The 13,829-nt window shown below is 46.2% G+C and overlaps 1 protein-coding gene across 7 annotated transcripts in view; it reads left to right on the forward strand.

Moving 5' to 3' along the window:
- LOC121537293 (serine/threonine-protein kinase WNK2) overlaps positions 1 to 12,271 on the forward strand; it is a 100,788-nt gene extending 88,517 nt beyond the window's left edge. For 4 of the 7 annotated variants that reach the window (XM_045207226.1, XM_045207228.1, XM_045207231.1 and 1 more), the window contains 15 exons: positions 210 to 372; positions 467 to 583; positions 1,186 to 1,356; positions 1,644 to 1,695; positions 3,171 to 3,269; positions 3,691 to 4,505; positions 4,910 to 4,961; positions 5,093 to 5,157; positions 5,551 to 6,194; positions 6,488 to 6,720; positions 6,978 to 7,196; positions 7,953 to 8,051; positions 9,488 to 9,532; positions 10,231 to 10,529; positions 10,686 to 12,271. In XM_045207226.1, the coding sequence (XP_045063161.1) occupies positions 210 to 372; positions 467 to 583; positions 1,186 to 1,356; positions 1,644 to 1,695; positions 3,171 to 3,269; positions 3,691 to 4,505; positions 4,910 to 4,961; positions 5,093 to 5,157; positions 5,551 to 6,194; positions 6,488 to 6,720; positions 6,978 to 7,196; positions 7,953 to 8,051; positions 9,488 to 9,532; positions 10,231 to 10,529; positions 10,686 to 11,009 (3,397 nt within the window). In that variant the 3' untranslated portion in view covers positions 11,010 to 12,271. The remainder of the gene's footprint in view (positions 1 to 209; positions 373 to 466; positions 584 to 1,185; positions 1,357 to 1,643; positions 1,696 to 3,170; positions 3,270 to 3,690; positions 4,506 to 4,909; positions 4,962 to 5,092; positions 5,158 to 5,550; positions 6,195 to 6,487; positions 6,721 to 6,977; positions 7,197 to 7,952; positions 8,052 to 9,487; positions 9,533 to 10,230; positions 10,530 to 10,685) is intronic. The other 3 variants (XM_045207227.1, XM_045207229.1, XM_045207230.1) reach the window with 3 other exon arrangements.
- The last annotated feature ends 1,558 nt before the right edge of the window (positions 12,272 to 13,829 follow it).

Here is a 13,829-nt window from a genome sequence, read left to right on the forward strand (position 1 = left end):
CGGGCCTGCATTTATCTTGACCTCGATCAACCACCTTGTTAAGCTTTTATTTTGATATGCACATACTGTTGTCAATATCAGCCAACCCTGGTAATTGAACACCCGAGAAGTGCATACACTGTTCGAGTGCATTTCAGTTCACCATGTTCAGACATTCACGACTGTCTCAAGCCGTTGCATTTATCATGAGTTCATTTTTCATGAACCAGTGTGAACTCAGACGCCACCTCAGGGAAGGAGATGAGCGACGGTAACGAGGGGACGCACGGATCAGGGAAGGGCGAGGGCAAGGTCCGGAAACCCCACCGCCGCTCCACGCGCACCCGCTCACGCCAGGACAAGATCAACAAGCCCAAACTCAGCATGCTCAACGTGAGTACAGCACGTATATTTATAGTAGTCTTAGATCAATCGGCACACATCCATGTCTCTGACACCTGTTCCTCTCTGGTTTTTCCCTGGACAGGTGTGTTATACAGGGGATAAGATGGTGGAGTGTCAGCTGGAGACCCACAACCACAAAATGGTTACCTTCAAGTTCGACCTGGACGGAGACGCACCTGAGGAGATTGCCACTTACATGGTATGGTTAGAGTAGACCCTACTCTATGAAAACCTCCAAATCCAAGGGAACCCCCCACACAAACTTTTGAAATCTTGAATATCCATCACAATCTAAACACCTACACAGATGCACACGGAGCAACAACAAAAATGTCCACCACACCCCAGAAATCCTCTGTTACCCCTTTCAGCCGGCCTCTCCTAAACTCGGTGTGTGTGCTCTTTATGCCTGCTAGCTCTTAGTGAGTGAGATGCTCTTTCATGTTCCAGGGCACTGAAACGCCATGTAATGCTGTTCTTCTTCACTGCATTGCAGCAAAAACTTTCCCCTCTCTCTCTCTCTCTCTCTCTCTAAAAACCCCAGCCCTGTTCATTTTGGACCGGTATGCTTTTTTGTACGTGGATTGCACATTTTGTTGAACATGATTTTTTGTTTAATTCTCCCAAAATCTAAATAGGTTTCCAAAACTGGTGCCTCTGGCCGTGCTTTGGATAGGCAGGTTTCAAACACTTTCACATAGGCCAACACAATTTTTATCAAAGGAGAGTCCAGACGGGACCGTTTATTATAAACCTATCAGGGGATTTGACATTGATGGATTGTGTCTTTTGGTCTGTTAGGTGGAGAATGACTTCATCCTGCTCCTGGAGAAGGAGATGTTTATAGAGCAGTTGAAGGACATTGTGGACAAGGCTGAGGACATGCTGAGTGAGGACACAGAGGGGGAGAGGATCTCTGACCACGCGGGCAGTCCCCAGCAGATCCACGGAGCAGTCATACTGGGGGGAGAGGTGAGGAGGAATGGGGGGGATTTAGGGGTAACAGAGTTATGGGGGAGAGGTGCAGGTGGTCTTTCTCAGATGCATCTGCCAAAACTCTCAAGATGACTTGGTGAGCAGGGTAGCCAACAAACCACTGCCAAGATAGAAACATTGTTGCTGATGGGACACTTTTGGCTAACCTAATTTGTCAGCCGAGCCAACACAGTGACATTGTTGAGAGGATCCTTTCAAGCTTAATTGTCTCAAAGTTATAGTCTTGAGTGTCAGCCATGTATAACTATTCTCTCCCTTTTTAGGGTTCAAAGACGGCTACACCTAATTCACCACAACTTGTGTACCAGCAGAACGGTAGGGCTTCGTTAGCTCCTGGCCACATTGTGTGAAAGCTTTTGCTCCAGCCCAGCTGTAATACATCAATACAGAAAATAAACTAATCATGGTCTTCAAATGAGTTTTAACCTCTTAAGGATCGGACCCTTTTTTTCAATTTTCGTCTAAAATGACACGCCCACATCTAACTGTCTGTAGCTCAGGACCTGAAGCAAGGATATGCATATTCTTGATACAAGTTGAAAGGAAACACTTTGAAGTTTGTGGAAATGTGAAATTAATGTAGGATAATATAACACATTAGATCTGGTAAAAGATAATACAAACAAAAAAACATGCCTTTTATATATATTTTTTGGTTCCATCATCTTTGAAATGCAAGAGAAAGGCCACAATATAATATTGCAGTTTAGGCACAATTTTGATTTTGGCCACTAGATGGCAGCAGTGTGTGTGCAAAGTTTCAGATTGATCCAGTGAAGCATTGCAATACTGGACTATTTTGAATCAAGTCTGCCCAAATGTGCCGAATTGGTCAATTGATACATTTTCAAGTACATAACTATAGAGAACATACATTTTGTATTACCATATCATTTTTTAAGTTTACACACTCCCAGGAATGTCATACATGATGGATCATTAGCTTATACACTAACTTTCACACATCTAGATGGCGGGGTGGGTGTGAAGCCAGAGACAGCAGGGGTTCAAACTGTAGAACCCAGTTCCTACATTTTAATATAAAAATTGATTTTATCAAACAAAACTATGCTACATTTTATCTCTGGGACCCTTAGGATGACAAATCAGAGCAAGATTACTGAATGTAAGTACATTATTACTTTCAGAGGTGAATGTATTAAACCAGTTTTTTGTTGTTGTGCACTCTCCTCAAACAATAGAATGGTATTTTTCACTGTAATAGCTACTGTAAATTGGACAGTACAGTTAGAGTAACAATCATTTCAGCTTTCTGCCCATATAAGACATGTCTATGTCCTGGAAAGTCTGCTGTTACTTACAACAGTCATGCTAATCACATTAGTGCACGTTAGCTCAACCGTCCGTTATACGGGACACCGGTCCCGTAGAGGTTAATGATGTATGTAACAGATAAGTTGGAACAAATGCCTGCACAAGGTCTTGCAGGACCCCTAATATACCATCTTATCTCCAACCCACTACATAGTACATTACAGCCTCTCTGTGACTCTGGTGAACCCCAGACACAGCAAATTTCCTGCCTCAGTAGAATCTCTCTCTTCTTTTACATCTCTGTCCTGTCGTCCCTCAGTCTTTACGTCTCCCCCAATCAGTCTCTCCATCCATTCTCTTCCTCTCAACATAATTTGACAGTTGATATGAATTTGTGAGCATCTCCATCTGTTGTTCATCTGCGTTTATGAGCGCACGTCTTTCTTCCTCTATAGCTCTATCTTACTGTTAGATCTGTATCTATGAGTGTGTTTCTTTGTCTGTGTACTTGGCAGTCCTCCACACTGGGAAGCGCTGGTTCATCATCTGCCCCGTGGCCGAGACGCCCACGCCAGACAGAGAGAGGACTTCATCAGACACCTCTACAGCCAAGGGTGCACACACACACACCCATCCATACACACACGTACACACAATCACACGGACGTACACACACACGCACGTATGTACGCGTATGATCACGCACGCACACACACACACACACATAAACACAGCAGAGTGAGTGAATAAAGCTGTGTATTAGTGTCTGTGTGTGTTTGAGCTAATGAGTGTGTGTTGTATGTGTGCGTAAGGGTCAGTTATGTAATGCCGGTGCTGCAGTGGTTCTGGGCTGTGGTGAAGGGAAGGCTTTATGCTCCAACCTACAGAGCTCTGATGGGGGAAGACAAGTGATGATGTAATGCCCTCACACACCCACAGGACATCCATCTCCTTGACTCCGACTCTTTTATTTCATCTCTCTTTCTTTAACTCCTTCTCTTCTCACCTCTCTCTTCCCTCCTTTCTCCCCTGCAGAGACTCCTGTCACATCATTGTCTAGATCCAGCTGCAGTACTACTCCTCCAGTGTCTGCCCCAACCCCTGTTCCTGCCCTGACCACCACAGCCTCTACTCCAGGCCACTCTGCCCCCCCTGCACCTCAAAGCTCTGCCCAGTCTCAGGACCCCAACGTGGGCAAGGCCAGAGTGCAGCAGCCGCAGGCCTCTGGAACCAAACCCTCCACCACCAATGCTACGACTGCTGCCGTGGGCCGCCACGACTCTGTTTCAGGCAGCGAACCCTGCGTCTCCATGGTAACGGACATCCCATGCTGCCCCATCATCCCACCTGTGTCCCTGGACGAGAATGGGGCGGGACATAAAGGGGTGAGTGGCACTTCCTCATGTCTACCCAATCAGGAGGCCAGCCTGTCAGGAGACCCGCCCCCTCCGCTGGGCTCCCAACAGCCAGTGGTCCTGCAGCAGCCCTATGCCATGCCCAGCATGGTGGGTGTAGGAGGTGGAGCTACAATACAATCACAGCCCCAGAGTCCCGCCCACCAGGCTTCCCAGCAGCAGGATGTACCTGGGGGTTCCGGGAGTGGAGGTGGAGGAGGCCCGGGGGAGTCTGATGGAGAGGGCCCGCCCAGGGTGGAGTTTGTGGACCGCACCATCAAGACTCTGGATGAGAAGCTGAGGAACCTGCTGTACCAGGAGTACGCCCCATCATCAGCTCCCAACAGCACCGCCTCAGACCTTCAGGGCTCCAACACAGAGGGGGTCAGCTCTCCCCCTGTCTCTGACAGCCAGACCACCTCTGAAGTGGGGCTCCCCAGGAAGGGAGAGGTGCTGGTAAAGATGCACTGTGTGTCTGTGTCTGTCTGTGTCTGTCCAGATATTCCGATTGGGGCAGCCGCAGCTTTTTATCTGATGGAGGGGTGTGTGTGTGTGTGTTTGAATCCTTGGTGTAATATTGATTCAGCCATTGAATATAGTCAGTGGCGTTCAGTGTGACTGATACTGCATTTAGCAAGAGGAAGTAGAGCTCATGGCCCCTGGCCAGATAGCCCATTATACTCTGCACCCCTGGCAGTTTGATCTCTGATGCGGGTTGAGTGGTGTGTGGGGTGGGAGGGCGCTGATATGTTTAGACAAAGCAGGGGTCATAGAAGGATAATAGCTAGACTGATTCACAACCTGTAACCCTGATATAACATTTGACAGAATTTTAATGTTTTAGTTTTTCTCGTTTTCAGCCTCAGATTCCTGAGCGTACAGATAGTTTGGGTACACTGAGTGACTCTGCAGGTAAATTACATCACAAACCCAATTTGATATGCTATATTATGTGTTGTTGTAGTATTCATTTGTACTATTTAGGATAAACCCCAAGTGAATCCCACTTTTTAAATGTTGACCTTGAATTGTATTTTGTTAAGGATTGCTGAACAGGAGAGACTTTGTGGGCAGTTCCAGTTCCTATGGCTCCAAGAGCCGCTTTCAGGTAACCTACTTGAATCTACTTGAATCTACTTGAATCCCTCTCACTTTAACAAAGGGCGGCAGGTAGCTTAGTGGTTAAGAGCGTTGTGCCAGTAACCGAAAGGTCGCTGGTTCTAATCCCCGAACCGACTAGGTGAAAAATCTGTCGATGTGCCCTTGAGCAAGGCACTTAACCCTAATTGCTCCTGTAAGTCGCTCTGGATAAGAGCGTCTGCTAACTGACTAATTATTATTTATTATAACAAAGACGAACATTCTGAAATAAGACTACATTTGACTTTGATTAAATTGAATGAATCTTATGTAACTGTAAACAATTGAATCAGTTTATTGAGAACTATTCAGTTTATTCAATAGTTGTTTTAGTTTATTCAGATTCTATCTCCCTCTCTAGATCGTCCCCACTCCTCCGGACGTCATCCGTCGTTTAGAGAAGGGCAGAAGTCACAGCACCTGCAGCTCGCTGGCTCCCTCTAGTGGCTCGGGGGGCTCTCGCGCTGCAGCCGAGGGGGACGGCCCACGAGACCAGGGGTGTGTGGTCGTGGGTAGGTTCTCAGTGATGACCACCGAAGAGGGGGCGGAAAGCGCCCCCAAACCCCACTGTAGTAACCGCTACTCAGCCCCCCCAGACTTCTACCAAGACACCACCGCCTCCAGCCCCAACACCACCCGCAGCCTGCTTCCACGTGCCCACACTGCTGACGCTGCCACCAACCACTCCTTCCACTTCGACTCTGACTCGGGGGAGGAGGACACCAGTAGTTTAGCCCGTCCCCTTGCCCACCACAAGCCTCCGGCTCATGCCCTCTCGGAACACAGCGGAAGTGACCTCATGAAGAGGGCGGTGGCCTTCCTGCGCCGCACGGGCCGCAGCAGCAGTGTGCAGAGCTCTGATTCGCCGAGCCGGCAACCCGTGGTAGCGAATGGCCACGCCATCTCGCCGCCTGGACCCGGCCATGTATCGTACGTCAGTAGTGACAATGACTCTGAGTTTGAGGATGCGGACATGAGGAAGGAGCTGCAGAGGCTGAGGGAGAAGTATGTGCACACACGCATATGCGTTCACAGTCATACACACAAAGGGTCAAAGTCAACCCATTGATATATAGCGAATGATCAACCACTGTAACCTTCATAGCCCTGGATAGGTTTGTAGCCCATTAAACACTGCAGAGTGGTTTAACTGCTAGTTAGTGAACTTTTAAAATTGTACGAGACAATATAAATGACAGTTCCTGTCCCAGTTAGAGAGAAATGGAATACATTCTTCTCTATTGCACTATGCAGATTTTTATTTTCCCTTTCTCAATCTCTCTCTCTTTTCTCCTCAGACACATGAAGGAGATCTCTGAGCTGCAGGCGTTCCAGAGGAGTGAGATAGAGCGTCTGTATAAAGAGCTGGGGAAAGCCGTGCCGCCCGGTGTAGGCCTGTTGCACGCTGCTCCCCCTAGTGGCCGCAGACGCAAGATCAGCAAACACAAGCTGAAGGCGGGCAAGCTGCTCAACCCAATGGTGCAGCAGCTGAAAAACAACCTGAACGCCACCACCACCGGTGAGAGGAAAGGTGTGTGGCTGTGTCAGTGGTGAGAAGAGAAGGGGTGTGTGGTGGATAGAGTGAAAGGTGGGATGAGGAGAGGTGTGAGTGACATGTCTCTGTGAGAGAGGGGGAGGGAACGGAAGAGAGAGAGGTTTTTGTGCGCTGTCCTGAGCAAGGGGAAATGAGAGTGCCTTGAGGAAGATTGGGAGGGTTGGAAATGTGGTAATAACAAGAAATGAACCCTAAAGCTGGTTCTGTGGCTAATCCAGTATTTCTCTCTGAAGGTGAGAGTGCACCGAGCTCGTCTGGCTCTCCAGCTAAGAGCTCCATTGTGTCTGACAGCTCGGCCCGCTCCAGTGGCAGCAGCAGCAGTACCAGCGGAACTCGGCCCAGCACGGCCCCAGAGCCTGTCCAGACCCAGCAACCCTGCTCCCTCAAGGGCTCCTTCTCCTCTGACAACATCTACGGTGGAGGCATGGCCACACACGTAGGCCCAGGGCAAGGTACCTACACACACGCATACAGGACAAGTTATACACACACTGTGGCATAGCACACACAGTACAAATCCACACTGAGGAATACTACCCACATTTTGGTGCTTATTATGTGTCAAACACACACATAGGATTCACACAATATACCAAATGCAAACACACCCAAACACGTGTCACTCACTGAGGTGTGGACACGTACCCAAACACCCATTTGTACTGAGGAACAACCAGCAGCTCAGCTTAATCTGCTGTAATATTCTAAGCTCTCTGATATTCTAAGTTGGGTCTATATCGGAGGTCTCATTAGTCTCGTAAGGGGCCGTGGAAACTGCCACATTGAAACTTAGTCATAATTGTCAGTCTTCTATCGAAAGCAAATGTTTTTAGGCAAATGTATAGAAGAGGGTGCCTCATCACACATTTCTCCTTTGCCAAAATCCCGCCACGATACTGCATGACTTCTGAGGTGTCAATGGAAGCTGTCTTCAAGCATTGGTCCCAGATCAGTTTAACACTCCTCAAGGTGAAGGTCAGGATGAATTGGGGAAAGTAGCCTGATCTTAGACCAGTGCATAGTGGTAACTTGTCCCTGTAGTGAATGTGAGGGTTGTCTCCTGCTGCTGGTTTAGCCCATGTGACTGTTACCGTGTACTGGTGCTGCGGATGTTAGTGGTGGTGGTTTCTCATCCCAAGTCTCTGTGTACTTTTACAGAAGTGTCTCTTTGTTTCTTCTCTTCTTCCCTCTTATATTCATTTTGACAGGCTGGACGGTATACCACCAAACGTCAGAGAGAGTGACCTATAAATCTAGTAGCAAACCACGTGCTAGATTCCTCAGTGGACCCGTGTCTCTGTCCATCTGTTTGTATTTGTTATTTTCTACTTTTCCTCACTCATCTCATCCCCATCTCCTCTCTTTAGTTCACCTCTTTATCTTTTCTCTCAATCTTTTACTGTGTTTTTAGATAGTGGATCCTCCCCTCCTCACCCTCCCTGTCCCCAACACAAGCATATGTCAGCTATTTTGTACGTCCTCATAGTTGTTCTGGGTTTAGACATCCCCCCCATACAAACGCTTTGTGCACTGCTTCTGGCTTTAAACAGACTCCAAAAGCATACTGTATGTCATAAAGCTCGTCTTCTCCAAACATGGGCGATGCTAGATCCGAAACCTGAGCGTGTGTGTGTGTGTCCGCCAAAGCTTCTGTATCCTATGTGTGTTTTCATTTACTAAATTCCTTAATTGTGAGGCGCATCAGCTCAAGTCTACAACCCCTCTGTATACCAAGACTAAAGCCGGCCCTCCCCTGATAGCTCAGCCAGGTTCCAGAGAGGCTTGCTGTGGTAGAGGAGGTCCCTCTCTCTCGGTCTCTCATGTTTGGACTGGGAGGACGTGCATGGTGCAGGCAGGCGGGGGGCACTGTTGGAGACTGGCTCCTGCAAAAGGGCTGTATCATCAATATTATCTACTTCCTCCTTCTCCTCTTCTTCTCCTGCTTTACCTGCATGTCTTGATTAGTGCTGACTGATGTGCTCCGGCTATAGTATCTCTGTGCTCTTCGGTTTAGATTTATTTTTGGTTCCTTTGTTAGGTTTCACAGGCATTCTTGTACTTACTGGTATGTTTTAAAATGAGCTTCAGGAGTCTCGTTACTCTAGTACTTACAGCATTGATCATTCGGCAATTTGGCTCTCCACTCATTTAAAATTAGTATATGTGAACGGCATAGCTTTACTTTCAACACTGCCATTGTACAGTTGAGTTATCCATTGTAACGTTTAACATACCATGTACAAACTGAAGTAAAACGAGCCCGGAGCATGAAATATTGACAGTATTACTGAAACAATTACTTATTCCAAGTAAGTTTAAAGGAAAGTTCTAGACATGAAAATAGGACAGGACATGACAGGGTTACTAGGAGCATAGAATGGGAAGGTCTGAAGGACCTATGACAGTGTTGACCTACCCCACCTTACTGTGGACCAGTCTTCTCCAAACCCCCTGTACTGTACTGTGTACCACCATACCAGGACCTAGGTATCTCTTTATAGGCCTGAAATATTTTATTTTGTTTTGGATTGACAGCAGCAGTCTTTCCCCACTCCCATTACGTCTCACTGATTTTAAACCCCCTTCTCCTCCTCTCCTCTCCTCTCCTTTCTTCCTCTCGTCTCTCTCCCTAACTGATTTGATAGCTGTGTGTGGCTTTTCAGCAGCTTGTCCACAGACCTGTGGTGTGCGGTGTGTCCCGACCTAACTGTTTCTGTCTCTGTGCTGTTTTACCTTCTTATAGGGTCCACACTGAAACGACTATGTCTAGGCAAAGAGCGCAGCAGTAGTAACTATCTCATTTACTTCTTTCTCTGTCTTCTTTGCTCTCACTTTTTGTTTGTTTCTCTCTTTTTTTCTCTCTGTTGGCATGAGCACCCTTGGTTTATATTCACGTATTGAGTTTGGCGGTCCGAAGAAAACGTGCCAGGTGTTGTTGGACATGTTGTGGACGCTGTTGCACGAGGAGTGTCACCTTCATGAATTGATTTTGTTTTGTTTTTGTTTGGTAGTGCATGGCGGTGTTTGTCCTAAATGTCTGAGTGCTGAATAATGTGACTTGTGTGGTTGTTTGTATCAGCGTTGATGGTTTCTGTTTATTTTACTGTGGTGGAAGGGGGTCGGTTGGGTGGGTGGTCGGGATTCAACCATGCTGTAATCCTTTGGCTGCTAGGTTTGAGAACCCACACATTTGCTGTCCAGTTGAATGAGATCACATGTCAACTCCACATTTTTGCTCTAGTCAGCTGAGCTTTCTCCACAAAACAATTACCACTCAAAGGGACATTTTAAGGTCCACAGAAAACCAAATAAACACTCATTCCCAATTTTAGTTGACCTGTTTGATATTTTAATAAATATGCAGGCTCTATAGAGGCTGATGGTGGTTAAAGTGCCATAGATAACTGTAAAAGGCCGAACAGCAGCCAATCGATTCCATCGGAAGGGTCTAACTGGGCAGAGTTTACAAATCTTTCTGTGTTCTAGGGTCTTCTCACGGCGCCAGTGCAACTCAGACGGCGTCCAATCAGCAACAGCCACCAGCTGTCCCCACTCCTTTGCCATCTCCTCAACCAATGACAGTGCTAGCTCAGGCCCAGACAAACAACAGCAACAACAAGAAGCCAGGCACCTTCACGGACGACCTGCACAAGCTGGTAGATGATTGGACGAAGGAGACGATGGCGGCCACACAACCGCGGCCCTCTCTGAACCAGATCAAACAGCAGAGACGCATGCAGGACCTGGAGGGCCAAGCCACGCCCCTGGGAGGAGCCACGCAGGAGGTAACTGGCACAGAGAAACACATCAAAAGTCTGAAGAAGACTTATCACCAGTGTGATAAACACTTTTGGGAGTTGCAGCCCGCCTCGCTCTCTATTACCTGATCATGTGAAAAAGTCCATGTACACAATGTTAAACATCCCCTTTGGTTCCTCCAGGTGAGATGTCCCATCCCTCCAAACAAGTTCCAGCTGCCTTTGTCGTGCCCGCTGACAGCTGCTTTAGGCTCAGCCATGCCCACTGCCCTGAGCTCCAAACCCTCTGCCATGCTCCAGCCCGGGTACATGGTACCAGCAGGCCCCTACGGAGGGGTGGTGCCCGGCCCCCTATACCCCCAGCAGTGGTCTGGTATGCCCAGCCCTGTGGGAATGATGGGGGCAGCGGGAGGGATGCCCTACCCCACCATGGCCAACCCAGGGGTGCAGGCGTACCCCCTGACCCTGCACAGCCCTGAGAACGTCCCCAACACCAGGACTACCTAATGTGACAACAAGCACCTCCCTGCACCCAGTAAACCCCCATCCCACCCCATCGCCCCTGTCGCTCAACACAGACTGCCCCCAGATGTTCCCCCCTATCCCAGCACCCTCACATCAGGACTGCCTGACTAACAGGTCTTAACTCATCTTGTGTTGATAACCTAACTCCCCTCTGTCCCCCCTGCTTCTCACTCCAGGGTTACAATTGTAATGAAATCAAACTCTTAACTTTGAATAGAGTGATGGGCTGGGAAAGAGAGTAAAGTAGGGCCCACACATTTAGATGCTCCAACAAATGGCTTATGGGTCATTCACCTCAAAGCACAAGGAAGAGGATTTCGACACCCACCATCTGATTGTGCTGAAATAATTTATGTAGTTAGAAACAGATATTAGCATTCCTGAAAATATTTGTTGAGATATAATTTGATCTCTGAGAAATCTAGCTAATTGATTGCACAAACATTTGCCATTTTAATTTATAGGATTCATATAATCTTCAATAAATATAGTACCTAACATCCGATTTGGACCATCATTCTTCCTAACAATTAGTAAGATGTGGTATCCAATAAAATTATCAAAAGCCACCCACGGACCCCTGTGAATCTGGTGACAGTTTTTTCCCCTTTTCACAGAAATTAGCCTTTTGAAGTCTCTTGCATTATTTACCATAGATTTGTGTGAAAGTACCCTGTTTTGCCCACTAGATGCCACTGTTCCTGCTATTGCCACACACAGAGGGGCCGTTTCCTGGACACAGATTAAGCCTAAGAGAAGGACAAACAATTGCTTTCATGGAGGACTGGCTTGAATTGTGAGGATGACCATACAATTTGTTTTCATCATGAGCAAAAGCTATTGGTTTTCTACCCAAAGTTGCAAAGAAAATGCTGTGATCCATTTAATAAGCACAAGAAACCTGCTAAATTGATAAAAAGGGTGTGGCAGTAGCAGGAAGAGCAGCATCTAGTGGGCAAAACCTGGTACTTTCACACTAATTTATGGTAAATAATGTAAGCGACTTCAATGGCTAATTTCTCTGAACAGATTCACAAGGAATACATTACATAGGATGAAGAAGCAATAATCCAAGCCGCAGCTCCATAGAGAACTGATCCTGTATACTGGTTGTTAGGGTGAGATTGGTGTGGGGGGGTCTGTGGGTGACTTTAGATTGGATTACTCATGTCTTACTCAATGGTAGGAAGAAGTTTTGTCCAAATCGGATGTTGGGTACTATATGTATTGAATATCATGTGAATCCTATAAATTAAAAGTGCTAATTTGGGTGCAATCAATTAGCTTAATTTCTCAGAGATTATACATTTTAATTAAAAAAATATTGTTGCAGGAATGCTAATCTTATCTGTTTCTGACTACAGAAACGATTTCAGAACAATCTGAGATGGCGGGTGTCATGGCTTGCTGAAATGACATGGAACAACTCTTATGTGTTGGAGCATCTGAGTACTGGCCCCTACTTGTGACTGTACTACTGTACTACTGTACTACTGTACTACTGTACTACTCAACCCCTCCAGTGTTCCTATATGCAGGATAGTCCTGCTCCACTCTGCTCTGATTATGTGGTCTGATGCTTTGTTAAAGAGCAACACACGTGTAAATAACCTGTGCGCTTGTAAATATCCAGTGTGCGTGGCGATATACTTTCTACAGCACCTGTAGTTTTCCTGTGTGTTTGTGTGTATGTATACGTGTGTACAGTATAAATGTTCTGTGTATGTGTGTGTCTGAGTACCTACTGCTTTTAGCTTTGGTCTTGACTAAACTCACAGCCATACTCTATAATATCAGCGGTCACAAATGTGATGTTTTCACCAAATCCGTCATCAACGATAAGTAGTCATGTTTTCAGATTGATTTTTATCGTTTACTAACGTTTTGTCAACCTTAAAACACTACATTAGAAATCGAAATACAAGGGTTTAAGATGATGGGGCAGGAGACCTGTATTTAAGGTGGAGGTTCTCTGGAGGAGTGTAGTGCCTTGAACATAGATTTTTCTGTAAAACGAAGCAAGTCCGCATCCAAGTGATTTTATTTCACGGTGGCTTTTTTTCTTTTCTTGTTGGTTTACATTTGAATGCCCTTGTAGCGCTGCACTATTAACACAGTATATGCTTTTATTTAAGTAATAAAATCATGTTTTTAATCTTTGTTTACTCTCCACGCCTGTGACATTTAGAATGCCATAGAGGTGAGATGTACAGTTGCCCTGTGGGAACAGACAGTTGATGTACAGTTGAGAGAATAAAATACAAGTAAAAACCCACTCATTGGGCAGTGGGTAGTGTCAAAGGCATAGTTAGAATTCTTAGAATTAACATTCCTATTCAAGTAAACGTTCCCCAGTGGGTGGACCAATTGAATTCTCATTCTATATTTATAGGTCTGTTTTCAGAGGGAAACTCGTAGTGTCCAGCTCAGAATGTAGCAGAGAGGCAGGTTTGCCGAGCAAGACTTAAAGTGCAATTTCACCTATCCACCTAGCTTTCGTAGAGGCCTTCTCACAGGAACCTGCAACAGGAGCTAGTTTCTTTTGTTGCCGTTTAGTTGAACCTAAGTTACAAATCACATTGAAAACTGCTAAATATTTTCTGTTGGGGCAAGAACATGGTTTTCCTATTATTAAGAACATTATGCGAATTCTTTAGTGAAAACACCAGTTATTATTTACTTGTCTAAAGTATTGCCATTGTTTTTATGTTTCTAAGCTTGATTTTGATGCTGCTAATGTGGCTGAGGTGGATCCACTGTAAGTAGGAAAGAGGAGTTGATGGGATGTGTGTTTTATCTGGT

Source organism: Coregonus clupeaformis, chromosome 24, assembly GCF_020615455.1.
Source record: "Coregonus clupeaformis isolate EN_2021a chromosome 24, ASM2061545v1, whole genome shotgun sequence".
NCBI lineage: Eukaryota > Metazoa > Chordata > Actinopteri > Salmoniformes > Salmonidae > Coregonus > Coregonus clupeaformis.